Raw genomic sequence first — 22,098 nt, 5'->3', positions numbered from 1 at the left:
ATACTTGTTATTTATATAAATTAAGATGCATGCAATAATAAATTGAAACCAAGTCGCACGGTTAAATAAATATTTTAATTTCAGCCACACTATTATAAAAATAACATATTAGTGAAGAAATTACTTTAAGATACATTCCTACTCAAATTAAAGTAAAAAATACATAAAAGTGTTCATCTACTAGGCACTTTAATGTCTCTAGCAAATTTCAATGCTTTTATTGAACATTGAAAAATCCAGCTATTATATAACTATTTGTGGTACATAAATGGTCAAGTATGAAATTTGCTTAAGCAACACAATGAGGTCGACCATTTTATTCAGTTAAAATGTTTCAAATGTAATCAGTTTTAGCACAGAATATTGTCACAATACTGTGCCTTGGTTGAAATGTGGTGGATATGTTCATGACTTTCAGAAATAAATGACTACTGGTACCTTGTAATTAGTCAAAATAATTAAACCGATGGCAAAAGAGCTCATAGTTGAAGAAACATCCATCCCATAAAAAGCCTTTGTCAAGTCTCTTGTCAATTGCCAAACACCACCTTTTAATAATATTCTTAACAGATAGTGATGTCATATTTGCCTTAAATTAGCAATAAATTGCATTTAATCAGCAAAGCTAAGTGGTACCATCCATTTCAATAACCTGCTTTGTGCTGGCACCAGGTAATTATCCAGAGATGTTGAAGATCTTCTGCATGAAAGCAGAAGGTAATGAAAAGAACAGGAGGCCCAAAAAGATCAGTTCGGTTATGCTGAGCAGAGTCACCACTGTTGCCAACTTATACTGCCACCAACACATTATGCAGGTCACCCGTATGGGACTCAACAACCCCCGACAGGCTGGTAGTCGGACGACTGTGTGATAGAGAACGGGGTTATACTGTAAACTCTCTCACACACATGCATAGCCACAGTATGGAAACAATAAACATGATCAGTGTTTTATTTCAATGAGTTAATTTTATTGAGTCCTCATACTGACAAAAATAAATAAATCAATCCATATTGCACACTTGTAAACAAGAATTAAAAATACACTCTTTTTATATAAACAAGCTAAAATCAGTGCAAACAGGTCCATGGTCAAATTTACCATTCATTAAATAGAGGAACATTAAATAGCAAGCAAACAAGTACATACCAAGTAAATGTACACTACACAGCAAGCAAAAACAACAGTAGGAAATATAAGAAATAGCAATCTATTGTGTTGTTAAAGCTTGACATGTCAAATGAAACATCATTCCCCTACTAGTGTCTGTGTTTCTCTAAAGGATAAACTACATTATGTTACTGGAGTGCAGAAGATTTGTGTCATGGACTGAAAGTGCAAACATCAAGGCAAAGTGTAATCAAATTACATACTGTATATATGAGGCCTGCAACCCTATCATAATATTTTTCAGATTGTAGCTACTGATTAACAAGTCATCTTTCTTTAGACAACCTTGCATGCTTATTGTGCTTCTAGCAGCGACATATACACATGTAGACAATAACAACAAAATCCAATCCAACAATATGAAGCAATGCATTTATAGCAACATTTGAACGAATGACCAGAAATCAATCCACTTTACTCAGTTTCGTACCAAAAATAGACACTTCCCTGCTTTCCTTTTTTCCCTATGACCAATTATTCTTGAAATGTACAAATAGAAAGATAAGTTAATTGATCTTTTTTGGGGTTAGACATGCAAATTGATACTGAAAAAGTCAAGATATTTGATACGATATGCTTATAGTGCAACTATGTGGGACGGTAAACTCTTAAGATGTTGTTTAAAAACAAAAGAAGTGCTGCAAATTGTAACTTAATATCAGAAAAGGGCCACTTCAGAGGGCAAGGTCAAATCAGAATCTCTCAAATGAACCCTTTTGACCCCTCTTTAGGCCCCGAGCAGCTTCTTGACCAGATAGCCTGGCATGCTGTAGAGAAACAGGCCCACCATGATCAGCAGCAGCAGAGCCAAGATGATCTTGATGATGAGCCATTTGTAGCGGTTGCATATCAGGTAGCGGATGGCCTTCAGCGGGCTCAAAAACCACAGGAAGGTGGTGTCAGGCCGGCTGTGATTGAGGTGGTGAAGGGGTTGCAGGTGAGAGGTGGTGAGTTGAAATGTGAAACCATGGATGATGGAGGAAGAGAGGTAATACAAATGTTAGTGGTTAGTATGATGACTGCAAAGTTATAAAATCTCTTTAAGGCATAGCATTCATTTAAAGGGATAGTTCACTCAACAAAAACCTGTCACTTTATTTCTTCTTCTGAACACAAAATAATATATTTTGGAGAATGTTTTTTGGTAAATGGGGTCCAAAGAAAATTCCCATTGTCTTCCATTGCATTTTTTATTACTTTTGTGTTTCATAGAGGAATAAAAATGTCATACAGGTTTGAAACGACACAAGGGTGAGTAAATGATGACAATTTTTCATTTTTGTGTGAACTATCCCACAGAGCTGGTGAAAATGTTCGCCTAGGACTACCGCGTATGTGCGTGATACTGTAAATTTGCAGTGGATTGAGCTCAGAGCAGTTCAATGACACATCAGGCAACAAAGGTAAGTCTAGAAAGCACAGTAGCAGACAATAGACCATAAATCTCATAAAATTCATAACTAATTCAAATCTTTGCCCAAACAGACAACCAGAGGCAAATGACAACCACAAAGACCTGAAGTACAACATAACACACAGATATGCCATAACAAAGAGATGAGATGAAAGAGGAATGACAAAATGGCAAATTCTTTAATCACCCACAATCCCTCTGTGAGTAACAAAAAGACAGAAATACACTGTGAATGGCTCAGAGAGAGACAGAATGCAGAGAAAACAGAGGCAGTGAGAGTGGGCTACCAGATCTTCCCATCTCCGCTCACGCCCCTAGGAGTTTCTTGACCAGGTATCCAGGAATAGAGTAGAGGAAGAGCCCAATGAGGAGAAGGAGGAGCAGCAGGGCCAGAGCCTTCAGGATCAGCCAGCGGTAGTTGTGCCAAATGAAGTATCGTATGGACTTCAGAGGGTTCATGAACCACAGTAGACTGGTGTCTGGACGACTTTTTCCAAAACAGGAATGGGGGTTGGAATGAAGGAAATGAACAGGAAAGGGTAGGCGGAGGAAAGGACAGTCACAGAAGGAAGGAAGGATGTGAAAAAGGAGAGTGGGAGTATTAGAAAGGGAAGTTAACAGTTTCAGAGGGGCATTCTTCACTGGAGAGAACGCTTCTGACTTAAGCCCACTTCATGTGTCAGTGTTTGTGCCATACCTGTAATTATCTACAGTATTTATATGAGACTCTTTATGTCTCCTTTCTATAGCTGTATAATTAGCACATCCTCATCAGTCTGACTGTATACCCGAAATACTCCATGCATGCTGGCTACTATGGAAGCCTGTTTCTGCCTCAGAGTAAAAAGAAAAGGCTAATACATTTTTTTTATTACTGCAACTTTATATCTCACAATGGTACATAATAAACATTGTAATTTTATACACTGCCATGGGGTCACTAAACCTTTTTCAAGATATTAATATTTTAATTCAGTGAAGATTCATTAAATTAATAAAAAGTGACAGTAAAGACGTATAATGTTACAAAATATTGACAGAATTTCACAGAACTGCTATTGTTTTGAGCTTTTATTCAAACAATCACAGATTCCAAAAAAACATCAACATAAATGGTTTTCAACATTGATAATTAAAAAAAAATCAGCTTTGCATTACAGGAATAAATTACATTTTAAAATATGTTAAAATAGAAAACTGTCATTTTAAAAACATTATTTCACAACATTACTGTTTTTACTGTATTTTGGATTAAATAAACATAACCTCGGTGAGCATAAGAGACTTATTTAAAAAACATTAAAAAAAAAAAAAATTACTGACCCCAAACAATTAAATGGTAATGTACCTGCATGCAACTTTATTTCTTTTTTTTTTCACAATCTCACAATTACCTTTTTATTTTTTACTCTTAAGGCAGAAACAGGCTTTCATAGTCAACCTTGCAGTATATGAAATATTGCATATTTATTCACACACTAAAACTACATCATTACTCAGATGCTAGGGAGTGGAAGCAAATGTGTATGTACATGAGCGGCTTTATGTCTTACTTTGGTTTCTCAAGTGGCTCAGGTTCATTCCGCCCAAGGCCGACCGGATTTTTCTCTGCCTCCTCCGCTGTCAATAGATGGAGCTCTGCCTCCACTTTCCCCTGCAAGCACAACATGGTTAGAATGTTAATGAGGTTGCAATAACATTATAATAACATTATGCAATCATTTCAATACACCACATGCTAGCAAATTATCAAGCAAATGTAAAATAACATTTTGGTAATAATTGTATCTGGTAATGAAATGGCTGTTTTAGTATTTTTCATTTATTTTATTTACTCACTGTGAGCTCAAATTCATCATTCTCATCGCGGGCCACAAATGGCCACCAGCCCTTCACTCTTTTCAGTTTAAAGATGGAGATGGTTGGCAGCTCATGCTCTTTGAGAACCATGTTGAGAGAGCACTGCTTAGCTGTTTTTGCCCCACGGGGAAACTTATTCAAGTCCAGCTCAATCGCACCTGCGGAAATAAACACAGAGAGCATTAAAAATGATTTTATATTGGAATTAAACACATTAACTTTAAACTGAGCATTAATTACAAAAATGTGTTTATTCTTCAAAGCCAAAATTATCTTGAGTACGTGACTTGCATACAGAAAGTCATAAATATCTAATCATTTTTTTTGTCTTTCTGAATTGTGAACATACCCAGGAAGTCATCTGCGGAGAAATGATCAGCATCCCATACTTGAAGGGTGAGTCGAGCAGGAATCTTGTACTCGGTCTCATCCCAAGAAAACATGGATTCCTTCTTAGAGATGACTATCTTCTCCTCAGCCATGAGATAGTCAAAAGGGAAGACAAAGCGCCAGTTGAAGTTTCCTTCCCCAGTTAGAGAGTGATAATGCACGTCTGTGTCCTGTTTATCCTCCTGCTGTCCTTTTAGCCAGCTGAGCAGGGAGATGATTTTCAATTGTTAAAAGCAACATGATTTTAATATTCATACAAAAAATATACAAGCATCAGTGATTTCTTGTGATAGTCGCATGACAAAACATGCACAAATGTTCTGAAAAAAGAGTGCATTTATATACGTGTATAATGTGTGAAATGTATATACAAAAATACTGAATAGACAACATGCATAAAATAGTATTTATACATATCTACTGCATCAGAAAACTGGGGGGAAAAATGAAATAATCCAAATTCTACCCCATGGTCATTGCAGTTACAGTAGGTGTTATTAAACATTTTAATGAGGTCCAAATTATTATATTTGTATAATAAAGCGCAAATAATATGTAGATAATTAATTCATGACTTAGAAGAGTTATGTGCTTGTTACTTTTTGATAACATCATTTGAAAGATTGCATATAAATCACAGATGTACTCTCTGAAAAGAAAAAAAAGAAAAAGGGATGTCTGACGTGACATCTAGTCAATTTTCTGCACTTAAAGGACTAGTTCACCCAAAAACGTTTTTGCTGAAAATGTATACACCCACAGGTCTTCCAAGCATTTATTTGCTTCTTACAAACACACAGTTAACTGATGGACTGGAGTTATGTGGATTACTTGTGAATTAATAAGGTGTTTTATCAGCTGTATGGACTCTCATTCTGACGGCACCCATTTACTGCAGATAATCCTTTTAGTGATCAAGTGACATAATGCTAAATTTCTCAAAATCTATTCTGATGAAGAAAATAAATTTTGGATGAAAATGTACATCTTGGATGACCTGAGGATAAGTACATTTTAAGCAAATTTCAATATATTTGTGAGCTATTCCTTTAATTTGTGAGGCGTAGATCTGCAGAGCTTACCAGTTTGAAAGAATAGCCTGTCCCAAAAGCATTACATCATATAGAGATACTGTATTATGTATTTATTTGAACCATTAGTAGCCAAATATGTGGATCCAATGCATGCATAATTGTATGTGTAACGTTTCCAAATAGTCAGATTAAGTTCTTGAGACAGTTATACGTATGTCACAGTAAGATTACAAAAGTTGATTTTGGCATGCAAACAGACATATCTTTTGCTTTCATGCAGTATTTGATGAAGACATCTCAGTCCCCAAGACAAAATTAACAAAAATGGCTATATAAACAAAGACCATACCAGTTGGTATATATTTATGAGGAAGCCAATTGAACTCATTTTAAATAATATTATACAGAGTTTAGAGGTGATAACTAGAAAGCAGCTTCATTTTGAATGATATGGTCCTGTTTAACTTGAATCTGTATGGAGGGTGGTATTTGTTTATTAGTTGTGAATGGAAGGGGCCGGTGCAGATTTGAGCAGAGCATTCAAGCCATGCGATCGTATCGTCTTTACCCCCTGACATAGATGTCAGACATCTTCTCTCCTGTCATGAAAGCATCGTCCTCTAGAACTACGTCATCAGTGTTCCAAATAATAACACGAAGCTCAAAGCTAGATAACAGCACAGCAATGACATGGACAAAATAACACCAAACGCAACAACACAGACGAACAACAAAAGGAAACAGAAACAAACAAACAAAGGTAACCGATTAAACCACACACTTTTCACACACCTGCCCATACCTACCCCCTCACAAAAATGTCACTGGACTTTTCCCCTGTGAAGTAATCATCGTCTTCCAGAATTACCTCGTCAGTATTCCATATTATCACCCTGAGCTCATATCTGGGAGATGAAAAAAATGGGATCATCATCTACCACTGTAAAAAGTGTTTTAACCCAAAAAATTTGCGTCATGTGGTAATATCTAAACTACATTAGCTGGTTAGAGTCAAAAGAAAAATATTATTTAAGACTATTACCGTATTATAATTTCATCATGATTATGTAAAATCTGCAGTCAATATGACATCTGTCTTTTTTACTTTCTCAATGCATGTACCTGTTCTTGTACAGTAACTGATTCAAATTTGTCGAAAAATAATAGTCTATTCTTCCTCTGAAATTACTTTACCTTTTTAGAATTGAATAAGTGCAAACTATGCAAAGTGCAACTGGACATTTTGACTTTTTGCAGCGAATGAATATCTCAGACTAAAGTAGGACAGTTTCACAGTACATGCCTTATTAAAAACTGGCAGATTCTTTAGATGATTAACATGAAAAAATAAGGGCAGATGAGAGGCGTGAAGCTGGCAGAGTAAGTATGAGAAGAAGGAGGAAAAGAAAAGTTCTCTACAAATTTTGGTGAAAGAATTTGTCATCTGATTTTTGTAGTTGTTTCTTTGTATCTAAACTAGCTGAATCACAGTAGCATCACAGTAGTTACTCTAAACGCAGTTACTCATTATCAGTGTTGGGGGTAACACGAGTTACGTAATAATATTACTTTGTTAAGTAACTAGTAAAGTAACACATTACTTTTAATTTTTTTTCCCATTTATTGATTGACAGTGCGCTCTGTGAACATGCTGTTACTGTAGTCCTATACTAAATGTGAATGTGTATTAATTCATCCCACTTGCAAAAAACAGATTTAGTATTCATCAAAATAAATTAAAACAGTGAAATGCAAACTCAGAATATGATGCAAATCTGCAATAATTAAATATGTTAAACAACACAAATGTATCTAATCCCATTTTATTAATCAATGTCTTTGCTGCTGACCTTTGATGATCCAGTTCAACCATACTAATAAGCTAAAATGACTTTAGATAAACTCACAATTGTGCTTTATTGTTCTTTTATTGCTGAAGAGTGTTGAACCTTCTTCTCCTGCGTTCTACTGTACAGACGTGAATTTACTCTTCCTTCAGCCTGAGGTTTATTCATTACACTTTCTGGTGTGAAAGGGCTTTTACATTTGCTATAATTAGAACTTCTTGTATTAAAAACAATCAAGCCCTGCTCATACTTAAAAAGTAATGAAAAAGTAACGTAACACATTACTTTCCATAAAAAGTAGCTAAGTAACGTAATTAGTTACTTTTTTAGGGAGTAACGCAATATTGAAATGCATTACTTTTAAAAGTAACTTTCCCCAACACTGCTCATTATAGTAAACAATTATAAAAAATATGTGAGATAAAAAGACATTCTGTACTTTGGCAATTCACCATTCACAGCCAGTTCTTCATCCAAAGCTTTTAAGTCATCCAAAGAATATTAATTGCACAAGCAGTCCAGATAACAAAGCAATCTGTTCCTTGCTTAAGGGTGTAATGATCTAAGAGTGAGTATGTGATCTCAGCATGACTGATTATTAAAGCTTTCTATTTTTTGTCTAATCCTCTTCAAGGCTACACTCACTGATGCACATATCAAAATGACAATTTGTTCCATGTACCTAGAGACTTTAAGGAAAAACATGTAAACATCAAGGCAACATTATGTACAAATACAAGATTAATACCTTAACTACAACAAATTAAGGAAAAGCAACAAAAGTCGAGACACTGAACAGAATCATCTACCTCTTTGGTTTGCGTGGTGATATGTCAATGGCTGGTCCTGGTGCTGGTACATCCATAGGAAACATGTCCACCCACATTTCAATCCTTCCCTGTGAGATTCCAGGAGCTTATAGTTATATTACATTTTTTTATTTTACAATGTTCATTTATGTTTCCTCATTTAACACACATAAATGAACTGCATCTGCTGAAGTTGATGCAGTTGTTTATTCTTTCTGTGAATGATGGAAAATTCATCAAGGTCACTTGGTGAACCTTGGAGTATGTCCTTAGTAATCACGGTGGTATTTTGTTGCGTACCTGCTCTATGCCTGGCTTGTCTGGGTTGAGGAGCGGTCTGGTCTCCACATGCTCAGGGATGAGTTTGCAACCAACACGTGGGATCTCCTCCCAATGCCTAAGAACCGTAAGAGCCAAGTGTTCTTCTGTCAGCTTCTTCAGACCTGTAAGCCAAACGAAACTGACGTCTTTTCATTTATGATCAGAGAAAACATAGATTCTATATAAGCTCTGTAAATGTCTCACCACTCTCATCCTCAATTTCTGTTGGCCCAAGAAAGATGCGGTTTGCAACTTTGATTTTCCCACCAGGTCCATAGTGGGGTCCATCCAATTTACCTTCTTTGCACAATTTAGCAAGGATCTGAGTTGGCTTCTGAGGGTCACGCCATACATTGTAACCATGGCTGGATGGTTTCATAGTGAAACACAAAAAAAATAGAACTGTCAGTTAAACACATTAATTATAAAGACTTGATGTCTGCCTTGGACAGATCAAGAAACTCAACTGAATGGATTATTTTGGATATGGCTGCTCTATTATCATCACCACAATTGAAAATTTTGATATATGCAATTAATTGTGATTAAATTTATGAATCGTTACATCATGTAAAATGAATGTATTGATTGACATCCCCATAAATAAAATACTTTAACATGTTGTTCTATAAAGATTTGAGAGGTTCATGCTCAATGTGTTGATCACTTATAGAAAGTACAAGAAAGAAAGTACTCACACAGAGTAGTTGGATGCAATGCCACATGTGGCTCTGTGCTTGCTGTAGAATCGGTTCTCCAAATCGATCTTAGTCTCACCAATCAGGTCATCAGTTCCAACCAAATCCCAGTCATATACTGCAACCGTCAGCATGGACTCCATTGGGAATGTAGCCTCTATGTCGAACGACCTTAAGGACAGGAAAGAGAGGAGAGTTTGCTTTCAATAAATTATTTTCTTGTTTGAACTTTAACCAATTTATTGATTTGGTTGGTTTACAATTGTATAGCCTACTCACTTTCCAAAGACAGGATTTAGTTGCTTGGATATGTAGTTCTCCTTGTCCCGAATCTCTGACTTTCCCAATCTAATGACTATATAAGGGTCTGCTTTACCATTTATATCCGCAGGATGCAGGTCTGTGGCCTGAGAAGAGAGTCATGTTACTTTAGAGACAGTGCCGTATGAATAACACTTACAATTCAAAGTTGAATTCACTCACTCTAATGATATAAATCCTTATGAGAACATTGATAGGGTCATTGTGAGGAATACTTTGGAACATGCCCATGTTTGGGTCAAATCCTGCCTCCCTGGTGATCTCCTCAGACAGTGGAAGTTTATACATACAGAGGGAGCCCTGGTTCATAAGGAGACAGACTCAAATCAAAATTAGATGTTCATACTTTATATCTGAAGCCTGATTTATACTTCATATGTTCTTACCTTGAATCTGCCCACAATCCTGTCATCATCAACCACATTTTGGTCAATATCATCTCCAGCCTTTCCTCTAAACAGATTGAAGGTGTGGAGCCAGTCCTCAAAGTTGCCATAATCACTCTCCAGCTCTTTATTGTACACCTGAGATAAAGGTGTTTATATTTACAATAAAATAAGAATAAACTGCTACAGATCACAGTTTAGCTAATGTATGTTCAAAATTTTGGGGTCAGGAAGTCTTTGAATTTTTTAACTCTGTGACTCCATAACTTTTAAATGAATGTTTATAATACAGCACAAATGAAAAACACAACCACTGTGGGCTAACATTTTCAAGAAGAAGAACTGACCATGAGTTCATCAACTTTTGGTTTTAGGGGTCGCTTTTCTGTGCCATCATGGTTCTTCTTTTTGTCCTTGGAGCTCTTCTTGTCTTTGTTCTTCTCCTTGGGTTTGGTGCCTTTCATAGGAAAGTCATCAGCTTTGATCTCTGAGGTTAGGGGTGAATGGGTAGGTACAGATGGAAATGAGGAAATGAGAAACGTGTGAGCACAACACCTACAATGAAGGATGATGCTTCAAGCCATGAGTGTTATTTTAAAGACCCAAAAGACATACGGACTATATACTAGATCCCCTTAAAGTATGAAGGAACAAATACATTAAAATTCAATTTAATTAAAAGAATATGTGGGAAAATTAGTTCCCAATTTGGAGATTATTAATAGTTTCTAAATGTTTGTGTCCAACGTTCATGGCATGAAAAAAAAATACTAATGGGTTCATGTCATGACTACAATGGAAATGGATTTGGGATGACAGTGCTGATCTGAACATGTTTCTAACCAGAATGTTAGTTCTACTCAGAAACATGACACCAAGTCCATGTTAAACTCTGTGGTTACCTGCACTCTCTGTTGCTATCTCCAGATCTTCTCTTTCCTCTGCCTCTGCCAAAGCGGCCTCCTGGGCTCTGAGATTCTGCATTCACATGAAGTATATTGCAGTAAAATATTACAATATGACACTACATATCAAACGTAAAGGATCAAAAATGCTTAAAGTCCCTCCCACCTCCATCATAGTCTCTATTGAGGCAAAGTATTTGGACCACCAGTCCAACATGCTCTCATCCGGCTCCTCCTCGTCCACTTCTTCTCCCTTCTTTTTCTTCTTTTTCTTTTTCTCTTTCTCCTTCTCATCCTCATTCTGTTAGTACAAAGGATTTTATTTGAAATTTAATGTGGTTACATTTGTAATGTTAATCCAAATGAATATGAATAAAATCAAAACATTTACATCTGTATGAACCAAACCAAGACTTACCAAGTCAACTTTAACAACAGCATCGGTGGTCTACAAGACAGGGCCACACAAACATACATCAAATACAAGCAACATCCACAACAGATTCTACAATAGCGTACAAGCATCCACATCATATGACTGTTGGTGCACTAACCTTAAAACACTAAAACAAATAGTACCACAGTTAGAACAAAAACACACCAAGCAGAGCAGTATTCTAAACCATAACAGCGTGTTCTCACAACATGGCATATCTACTCACAGCATCAATCCTGACAACTGTGTCCATCTTCTTAATGTTGGGTTCAGGGTCCATATTGACCACAATATCACCTGAGGGATGAGAAATGGGATGGGAGTGGGGTCGAGAATGAGATGTCCCATTCGTGAGAGCCATGTAGCCATTGGCCAGTCTAGCTGGTGTGGGCAGGGTCATATGATTTAGGAATCAATGACCCAAGACCAGCACCAGGACAGAAAGGATAAGACCGTGAAGAGATGAGAGGAATAAGGAATAGAGAAAAGGAATGAAAAGTCAGATAAGCTGGAAAAAAGATGCAGTCTGTACCAAGAATTTTAAATAAAAGCAATATAATGCAAGTTTTCTTATATACACTACTGTTTAAATAGGTTGGCAATGGTAAGATTTTTTTAAAATGTTTCTGAAAGTCTCTCACAATTGATCTGAATTTGTTTGATCAAAAATACAGTAGAAACAATAATATTTCTATTTTACTATATTTTAAAATGTATTTGAAATAGAAAACTTTTGTAACAATATAAATGTTACTTTTGTCACATTTTATCAATTAAATGTGTCCTTGCTAAATACATTTCTTTAAAACCAACAAACAAAAAAATTGTATTGACTCCAAACATTTAAACAGTAGTGTAAGCAATTAGAATTGAATTGCTTGATGTATACATCGGGTTGTGCAATATATGGTAAAACAAACAAACATATTGTGGTACAATATCATCATCTTGCAAAGTTTGGTACCTGACCCAGATGACAATGGGCTGTTACTCACACATTGTGGCATAAGAGTTTATGCAATAACAAGCGAATCTTGCCCGATTTTACATTATATGTGCAAGGTATTTATAAATAAATGCAGATGGGATGTTTAACAAATGTAAAGATATTTGTGATCTTTGTATGGTGGGATTTAACTATCATTGAAATCCAACAAATACATATTTTTGTACAAATAATAATTACTAGATCATTAGAAAAGTTCCATTATATTATATTACAGATTCACAGTGAGTATATTCGTATATGACAGGTACCGGTGTGAGCCCAGTTGTTAGCAGTCTTGTCTGGGGGGCTGTAGATGAACTTTCGAAGGCTGGTCACGGCATGAGACCCCACCAAGGTGTAGCGTCCAAATGCCCTGCAGTCCACCACCCGAATATTGAGTGGTGGATGAAGTAGCTCATTTTCTGGCAGATCCTGCAGCATGAGATTACTCAAGTTAACTTTTTAAATCAGAAATAAAGTGGAGAGTTTTTGTTACATATATAATTTCACTCACCACTTCAAACCACTTTACTAATGTGCTGAAGTTTGGATTCTTCTTGTAGTTCTGAATGAGGGCTGACTGAACTCCTTTCCCTGCACACTCGATGTCCACACGAGGCCTGTCCACCTGGGCCAGGTTGATTCTTTTAATGTCCCTCAGACCCCAGAACAGGACCTGGAGAGAAATAAAGACCATGAGCTCAAAAATTCTGATACAAAAAGATAATATGAGCTCCAGATGTAGTAAATGAAATGTTTAACAATCAAATTGTGGTTGTGGCTTTTTGCGGTGGTGTTTTCACCTCTATACGATATCTGCTGAGAACTGGTCGTATGCCCAATGGAACAGGCAGAATGGGTCCACGGTCAGAATCAGTCGGTCCATCAATTGGAGGAAGCGCTGCTCGCCCTGCTGGACCAATCTGTAGATAAACAGATATTTGAAAATGAAACTATATAACTCATTAAAGGGATAGTTCACCCAAAGATGAAAATTCTGTCATTAATTACTCACCCTCATGTCTTTCCAAACCAGTAAGACCTTCGTTCATCTTTATAATTAAGATATTTTTGATGGAATCTGAGAGCTCTCTGACCCTGCTTAGACAGCAATGCAACTGAATTGTTCTTAGACCCAGAAACATAGTAATGACATTGGTAAAACAGTCCATGTGACATCAGTGGCTCAACTTCAATTTTGCGAAGCTATAAGTATACTTTTTGTGCACAATGAAAACAAAAACAAAAATAAATATTTTATCCAACAATTCTTCTTCAAGTTACCACAACATATGCGAGCTTCATCAAAAATACCTTAATTTGTGTTCTGAAGATGAACGGAGGTCTTATGGGTTTGGAATGATATGAGGGTGAGTAATTAATGACAGAATTTTCATTTTGGGGTGAACTAACTCTTTAACTGCTAAAAGGCTGAAGTAAGAAGTGACTGTAATAATACTAATAAAAGTGCTCATTTTAATTTCAAACCTTTACCATGTTTTGTAAAACAGGAAAAAAGCCAAAGCACAGCAAAAGCAAGAGGATGGAGTCACTTACACAAGAATGGAAAACAAAGTAGAATTAAAGAGGGGAAAATGTTATTTTGTTTATTGCACCTTGATCTGAGGTACAGCAAAGTCATGGACAGCAATAAGAGCCCTCCTGATCTCCTCATCATCATAAGGAATCTGTTAAAGTTGCCATGGAAGAGTACAGCAGAAAGATGGAACAGAGGATTATGGAAAAATGAAATGAGAAATCACACAAAAAGATCAAGGATCAAACACAAGTCGAAGGAATAGAGAAAGAGAGATCTACATCTGTGCTATTCAAGCAACATTTATGAATAGATAGGCCAAGCATTGACTGAGAGTACACTCAAGACTGGAGTATGTACAAGGTGATCACAGCCACTGTGAACCGCCTGTACCTGCAGTAGTTCAAAAGCAGCCAGCAGATCTCCTGCAGCACAGTTTCCTCTGTAGATTTGATAGTACTCCAGCTGGGGGGGGAACCGCGGGGGCCCGTAGTGTTCATCAACCATCTTAGTTAGTGGCTTTGCAAATGTTCGCCCAATGAACTCAGCTTTCCCCTGGATGCCACACAAAAAAACACCAGTTGCAGTTCTGCCTCTGAAAACCAGGGGTCAGTGTGGCCACATTCCTTGCAAAACCACTTGCACATCATGGCTACTGTATTGCTGGGGCTTTAAGATCTGAAAATCAAGCTTTGGTTGTCAATTATGAATATTTTTATTAAATGTTGAACATAAAAGTTTGCATTCACAAAGGTCATCTGTGCTTAATCAAACTCTAAATATTAAAAAGGATCATTAATGCTACATCTGACTTTGGCCCTCAGCTGTCAATGAAATGAACCACAGCAACGATTACTACAAACTACTGTAGAGACTACAACTACAAAGAAACATCCAATTGTAAAGCTTCTGAACTGTCACAACCAAGGGAATGCAAGAGGCAGTTTATCACCACAGGAAACAGGTGTTTTTATCACCATGAAAGTAAGGGAAATGATCTGATCTTGTTTTTGAGACACAGTCCCAAGCAATCCCACTTCTTGCATGCCTTGTTGAATTCAGCTATACAAACACAGATTGACAGCAGTGTTGAAAAAAGTGTTCACACTCTACTTAGCCAAAATGTCGTCCAATAAAAGGCCAGGACCAGAAGATTTTAAACAGGAAGAAACATCAAGTCAGGACAATAGGGCACATTTTCACACACTCTTAATATGACTCATACATGGAAAGGATAATGTCAACAGAACTGTGCACTGAAGTAGCAAACAATGACATTTTGTATATTTATAAGACTTGGTATAAGACTTTTTTGCAATACAAACTTACCACAGTGTCTTGGTCATACAGTTCAATGACAATGATTGGTGGATCATCACGGAGTTCCCCAACCTCCCCGTAGAGTTCAACATTATCAAATACAAGCAACTGATCCCATGTAGGACAAAGCGTCTCACTGAGGACCTGAAATATAGATACAAAAACGTTCATGGATAGTTCATTGATTACGAGAACCTTTCTGTCATTTCACCAAAAAATAAAAAATAATTATAGTTTTAAAGGTCAGATTGTATAACAGCTTTAGACATTTTAATGTCTCTTTAATAGTTTTCCTCATTTTTAAAGAGTGTATTCTGTTTTTCTCTTAAACATGTTTAATTAAGAACATCAACATTTTTAATAAATGTTGTATTCATGTGTACAATGTATAAATAAATAAATACAATTATTACAAACAATTGCAATAATTGCGATTAGAATCACTGACATTTTTTTAGAAAAAATACTGCACACATTTTAGTAATTTTTTTTAATGATTATATTTACTTGTGTGATTACTTATTGTGATGTTTTTAATCAGCTGTTTGGACTCTTATTCTGACAGCACCCGTTTATTCCAGAGGATCCAAGCAAGTGATGTAATGCTAAAATTTCTCCAAATCTGTTCCGATGAAGAAAGAAACTAATTTACAACCTGGAAGGCCTGAGGGTGAGTACGTTTCCATCCAATTTGAATTTTTGGGTGAACTATTCCTTTAAGTAAAGTGCCTCTAACTTAGAATCACCTACATACAAAAACAGCACCCACTGTATTTGTTCTCAGATAGCAGAGACAGCCAAACTGAAAAATCCTGTACTTTTATAGACTCTGAAATGCACACTCTTAACCAAAGACTCCAACACACACTCACCTCTGTCACCTGGCTGTGGGTGGAGAAGAAAACCCTTGCAAAAGGGTCAGACAGACCGCTACTGTCAGCAGCAAACAGACTGCGAGCCTGATACATGTGGGCCCTCAGCTGAAACACCTGCTTCACTACAGAACAAGTTGAGGGTCACTTATCACATGCTGTACATGTTATAACATACATGCGAACAAAAGCAAAAAAACAACAACATAAGATCATATTTAAAGCATTTAATAATCTTACTGTTATAGATCAGGCTGATGGGAGGAACAGCTTGTATGCCTGCTCCCTTCGTAGCCTTGTTTTCTTCAAAGCCGCTAGGGAGGCCGCTCAAGAAGTCCTTCCTCTGTTTGTTCAACCCCAGCCACAAATACATCTCCAGTTTAGTCTGAACTGTCCAGCCAGCAGGCCCAAAGCCTTTCTTTCCAGGCAGCTATAAAGAACACAACACAAGCACCCATGCAGAATGTTTACACCAATAATATCCAACCTAATTTAATTCCTTCTAACTAACATGTTTATTGGGAGGAAGAAAGACATGAAAATGGGGAGCTACCCTGAGAAAAACAGCTTTAACTTTCCCGCAGTCTTTTCCCATCTCTTCGTCAACAATTGAGTAGAGGATGTCTTTGGAGGGAATGCGGGCGTACGCTATACGTTTGTTGTTGCTAATCATCCATATGAACACATCAGGGATGCTGTGCTGGGGCTTACAGGAAAACAAACAAGAAAACGTTGAGTCTGAGTTGCTCAATGTGAATGGAGTAGTAAGGGGATGTGATTTCTTTTACCTCATCTGCTAGGAAACGAAGCCTGTGAAGGAAATTGAACACTAGCTTGAGTTTGTCTCGAACCGTGTTTCTCTTCACCTGTGAGCGGATAGTCTTTGCCTGCTGAGCCATACTCTCCTATGAACAATATAACCATGCAAATTACATTTAATAACCCATCAGCAGTTCTTAATGTCCAAGCTGAGACCATATAGGGCGTGTAAGCATACCAACTCTCTCATGCAGGACTTGAGCCTCTCTTTGTCCAGCTTGGTTCTTCCGGATAGATTCTGATCTTTGTTTGCCAGTGTAACAAATCGGCTTAAAGAAAACAGAGAAAAAAGATTGCCGATTGTGATTTTGTGCTGTATAACTTTAACTTTGATTGTTTAGATGATCTTTAACATTCTCTCACCTGCAACTTGAGCTAAGCTCCTCTAAAACACCTCTAAGTCTGCGTTCTGGATATGCCTTCTCTGTTTTTATGATTTCTTGAACATCATTCAGACCTTCCTCCTGTTTACAAAGACAGAAATGCACATGCTTAAACAGTATAATAATGTCCGATTTTACAAAAACAACCCTAAAAGAACTGCTTTGAAGGAGGAGATTGACAGTTTAACAGTCAGATAGCAATTTAAGTTGGAGCCTGACCAGTTTATCTGCAATCTTGTCCATTATATTGGAGTTGTAAAGCCGTCTCCTCTGGTCTTGCCACCAGCTCTTGATGTAAATGCAGGGTTTCTTTTCAAAGTAAGGCAAGTGGAAGTAATTTCTGTAAATGGAGCAAAATGGATAGTTCAGTTCCTAGATGTAGAGTTGAACAGTAGCTGTTATCTATTTTTTTTTTAAAGTGTGATTTTGACAAACTGCATATAATTCAAGTTGCCCATGAGAGTGATTTTTAGTCAGAGAACACTTCTGTTATACTAACAGTGTAAAGTGTTTTCTCAAAACCATTTCTAGACAGTTTGAAGACTCAATATTTCTTTGCCATTTGATCATTTTCCTTTCCCTAACCTCTGACCTGTCAGTGATAACCGGTTTCATAGTAGGGGTGGACGGCACAGATGTCAAATCTCCATCATCCTCTGCCTCTTCATCGCTGGAGTTATGGATGAGCTCAGTCTCCTCTTCTTCACTCTCCCCTCCACCCTCTTTCTTCTTCTTTGCTGATGCAGGCTTGCTCACTCCATCAATCTGGTTACCATAGTTACCTAAGTGGAAAATTGTGTACATGTGGTGCTGTAAATTTTGTTATTTTTGATGTTTTGAATTTACTGAAGCATTTCCATAAGTATCCTGAAAAGTGAATGTTTTGAAAAGAGACCTCACAGGTGTTTGACTTCAGCTCACCGATAGTGACTTCAAAGCTGATGGGTTTATCTCCAATTTTTCTGTCTATCATTGTGGCCTCCAAGAACGACCCAAAAAGGAAAAACTCCTCCATCTTCCCTGTGGCACACTGATAGAAATAAAAATGTATCTTTTAAGGTCAGAATTACATCTAAATAGCTGTCATTGATTTAATTAACATAAAAAGTGTTAAATAACTATCTGCTGAATTGGACAGACCTAGTAGAGTGAGGAATGAACACACTATGTGACCTTTTATTTCACCGCATTGGGATCTCTTGCCTCTTTCCTCTCAGACATGAATAGCATTTTCCCAATAGTGAACGCAAGTGTGTGAGCTCAGTCTGAAATCATAATTGACTTGAGATTATGGAAGCTCAATGCTGCATTGTAACCCAGCAGGGGTTTCTTCTCAACTGAAGCTATGATCTTTGATCAAATAAAACTCTCACTGCTGTCCTTAGCAGAAAATAAGAAATTAATTCACGCCCTTATAAAAATGTACTTTTCATTTCTACAGTTGTATAACTACAACTATGCAACTGTGTTCAAAAATGTTCATACTAAATCTATTATGGAAGAGAGGAAATGACTGAGACTGTCAAGCTTCATAATGACCAAAAATGGCACAAAAGTGTCCATATGACTTGTGTGCTATATTCTGGTTTCACAGACGGGGCTAGACTAAGCCAGGATTAAGTCATAGTTCAATTAGAAAAAAACATTACTAGTGTGCATCTTGAGACAAAACAAAGGCACTGACATATTTTAAGATATGTCATTGCAAGTTTCTTTCATTTAAAACTTCTCAGTCATGCATTTTAGTCTGGGACTAAGCTTAAGTCTTGTTTGTGAAACCAGGGGAAAGTCTTATAAAGCTAAACAAAAGCTTTCTGTAAGAAACACTGAAAAGTTATTCATGAAAAATCTTCACAGAATTTTATAGTAATGCTCAATTCATAAACTAATTGTACTTTGTCAGTTGATCCACTTCCAAAAACTGATCTGGATGATTTGTTCAAGAAATGGACTTCTGGTCTGGTTCTCTAGCATTGCACGGGATGGGAAGATTGCCAGGTGAATAATTACTTCAACTTTTGTAACACTTCAACAGTGCTTTTGTTGTGATTATGGAGCTTCGCAGTCACAGTCCTTATTCATATTCATTATATGGATTTTTTTTAAAGTTAGAATACAGCACATGGACACCATAGACTACTTTTATGATAATTTTATGATGCTGTTTTCGCATTTACTTTTTGAAGAGTAAAAGCTCTATTTCCCTATTTATTACATTATCACAGAAAAGAATAACTGGTACAAAATTTATCCTTTTGTGTTCCACAGAAGAAAGAAAGTAATTTGATTTGTAACTAGATAAAAAAGTTTGTCGAGACAAACTTTAAGTTGGCTTGAGAAAGCCGGACCAGAAAGTTTGAAAAGTTTAAAAAGTTTTAAGTTTGATGGTTTGCAGTCTGAAATAGTTTGAAGTTTAAAGTAGTTTTAAAAGCTTAAAGTTTGAATGTTTTAAAGGCAATACAGTCTGTCAGAAATGATGATTAGCATGTTTCTAGCATGATTAGCAAGTGATTAGCATATGTTTTTAAGATGATTAGCATGCTACTAGCATGTCCCTAGAATGATTAGCATGATACTAGCATGTCGCTAGCATGTTTCTAACATGATTAGCATGTTTCTAGCATTATTAGCATGTTACTAGCATGTCGCTAACATGTTTCTAACATGATTAGCATGTTACTAGCATGTCGCTAGCATGTTTAGAAAGTGATTAGCATGTTACTAGCATGTTTCTAGCATGATTAGCAAGTGATTAGCATGTTTCTAGCATGATTAGCATGTTACTAGCATGTCGCTAGCATGTTTTTAGCATTATTAGCATGCTAGTAGCATGTCTAGGAAGTGATTAGCATGTTACTAGCATGTCGCTAGCATGATTCTAGCATGATTAGCATGATTCTAACATGATTAGCAAGTGACTAGCATGTTGCTAGCATGATTGACAAGTTATTAGCATGTCGCTAGGATAGATAGATAGACAGATAGACAGACAGACAGACAGACAGACAGAAATAGATGATAGATAGATAGATAGATAGATAGATAGATAGATAGATAGATAGATAGATAGATAGATAGATAGATAGATAGATAGATAGATAGATAGATAGATAGATAGATAGATAGATAGATAGATGAGTTTGGACGGAGACTGTAGAGTTAAAGCTCTAGGAGGAGTTAGAGTTGTAAATTTAGTCTCAGAAGAATAATAATAATAAGAAGTTTATTAGCATTTCAGTAAATTGGCTTTCTCAAGCCAACTTAATGAGTAAAGAACATCTTGGATTTTTTTCTTTTTGGTGAACTATCCCTTTGAGGGGTTTATTCACCTCCTCCTCTTCTAAACACTAAGAAAACATCTAATTTTCTGTGCTAGTCTCCAGCTCTTCTGTATTATATCAATGATCACACCTTCGACATATCTTTGGCTTACACTTTTATGTCTCTATTCTTCATTTGGCTTGGATCAATGCACAGGCTTTTAAACCGCAAGGTTAGTCATGGCATTACAGGCAGTTGGGATTATCAGCATCACATGCTTGCCTCTACATCAAGTGTTAAAACAAATCTTGCGCTTCAGTAAAATGCATCTGACAATCAATATTTGCTCCCAAAGGTCACACAAAATCACAGACAGCTGGACTCCCACATCTGCAGTGACTTTTTGTCTGAGGACACAGAGCTTGGCCTTGTAATTTCCCAGAGGGCAGCTGATGTTTCATAGAATCTGGACTGAGCTGTAATCAATTTGTCTTCACATATGGTGCAAGAAGATTACAAATGACCAGGCCAAGATGGAATCTGTAGAGTTTTTTAAACATTGTTAAATATGAAGATTGCAGGCTTGCAGATGAGTTAGAATGAATCAGATGGCTTCCAAATAACGTGTGCAATGTCGTGCTGTGATAGGTAAGTGTAGAATAATTTATGATTCACAAAGATTTCAGTTTTGATCTAAAGAGAGGTGTCACAGTGCCTTGACCCAATCTCAGAAAAAGGAAATAAGGAATCTCACCTCTGACATGTTGGACACCTGCTCTATTTGTACCTCAGTAGAGCTCATTATTTCTGCGGAAGAGGTGTCCAGGATCTCTACTGCGATACTAATAAGGAGGCGTGCCCTGAAGGAAACACCTTCCCCCAGCCCCTCGTTTAGGTCCTGGTGCTCATCCAACAGGGTGTAGTTACGGGTAGAACCATACATATTCACCCAGGCTGGGCCCATAGTGGGCAGGTACCCTGGGGAGAGATGAAGGAGCCATTAATTCTTTTGTTCTTTAAGATGTCTGTTTATTGACAGCCTCCATTCAACCTGTACATTCATTAAACTGTTCGTGTTACACTGGGACAGATCACCAGTACCTTTGTCTCCATCATTTGCAATCTTTCGTAGATCGATGAAATGGGTTCCTATGGCAACATCATTCACCTTGTCTGAATCACGGATCTGAACTTTCAGTCGCCTGCACAAAGGTGGGAACATCTCGGTGAAGATTACTTGCTCATTCCAGATGGGCTCGTAGCTGCTCTTCTGAACTGATGTTTTACCCTGCATGTGTAAAAATGTATTACATGTACAGAATAAGC

The 22,098-nt window shown here is 36.9% G+C and overlaps 1 protein-coding gene across 1 annotated transcript in view; it reads right to left on the bottom strand.

Moving 5' to 3' along the window:
- Positions 1-957: 957 nt before the first annotated feature.
- The window catches only part of LOC306843826 (otoferlin-like), a 56,000-nt gene continuing 34,859 nt past the window's right edge, over positions 958-22,098 (bottom strand). The window contains exons 14-46 of the mRNA XM_079375509.1: positions 21,874-22,060; positions 21,527-21,750; positions 18,433-18,541; positions 18,104-18,293; positions 17,731-17,851; positions 17,492-17,592; positions 17,307-17,397; positions 17,098-17,214; positions 16,863-17,015; positions 16,550-16,739; positions 16,310-16,434; positions 15,447-15,581; positions 14,511-14,672; positions 13,384-13,503; positions 13,095-13,256; positions 12,850-13,012; positions 11,819-11,889; positions 11,575-11,604; positions 11,323-11,457; positions 11,154-11,229; positions 10,599-10,738; positions 10,252-10,389; positions 10,028-10,165; positions 9,824-9,951; positions 9,545-9,715; positions 9,051-9,211; positions 8,826-8,968; positions 8,526-8,614; positions 6,676-6,774; positions 4,795-5,036; positions 4,425-4,603; positions 4,139-4,239; positions 958-2,079 (exon numbers count right to left, since the gene is read on the bottom strand). Of these exons, the coding sequence (XP_079231635.1) occupies positions 1,899-2,079; positions 4,139-4,239; positions 4,425-4,603; positions 4,795-5,036; positions 6,676-6,774; positions 8,526-8,614; positions 8,826-8,968; positions 9,051-9,211; positions 9,545-9,715; positions 9,824-9,951; positions 10,028-10,165; positions 10,252-10,389; positions 10,599-10,738; positions 11,154-11,229; positions 11,323-11,457; positions 11,575-11,604; positions 11,819-11,889; positions 12,850-13,012; positions 13,095-13,256; positions 13,384-13,503; positions 14,511-14,672; positions 15,447-15,581; positions 16,310-16,434; positions 16,550-16,739; positions 16,863-17,015; positions 17,098-17,214; positions 17,307-17,397; positions 17,492-17,592; positions 17,731-17,851; positions 18,104-18,293; positions 18,433-18,541; positions 21,527-21,750; positions 21,874-22,060 (4,572 nt within the window). The 3' untranslated portion in view covers positions 958-1,898. The remainder of the gene's footprint in view (positions 2,080-4,138; positions 4,240-4,424; positions 4,604-4,794; positions 5,037-6,675; positions 6,775-8,525; positions 8,615-8,825; positions 8,969-9,050; positions 9,212-9,544; positions 9,716-9,823; positions 9,952-10,027; positions 10,166-10,251; positions 10,390-10,598; positions 10,739-11,153; positions 11,230-11,322; positions 11,458-11,574; positions 11,605-11,818; positions 11,890-12,849; positions 13,013-13,094; positions 13,257-13,383; positions 13,504-14,510; positions 14,673-15,446; positions 15,582-16,309; positions 16,435-16,549; positions 16,740-16,862; positions 17,016-17,097; positions 17,215-17,306; positions 17,398-17,491; positions 17,593-17,730; positions 17,852-18,103; positions 18,294-18,432; positions 18,542-21,526; positions 21,751-21,873; positions 22,061-22,098) is intronic.

Source organism: Barbus barbus (genome assembly GCF_936440315.1).
Source record: "Barbus barbus genome assembly, chromosome: 24".
Lineage (NCBI taxonomy): Eukaryota > Metazoa > Chordata > Actinopteri > Cypriniformes > Cyprinidae > Barbus > Barbus barbus.
The sequence above is the reverse complement of the archived record's forward strand: the minus strand, read 5'-3'. Positions and strand labels throughout refer to the sequence as shown.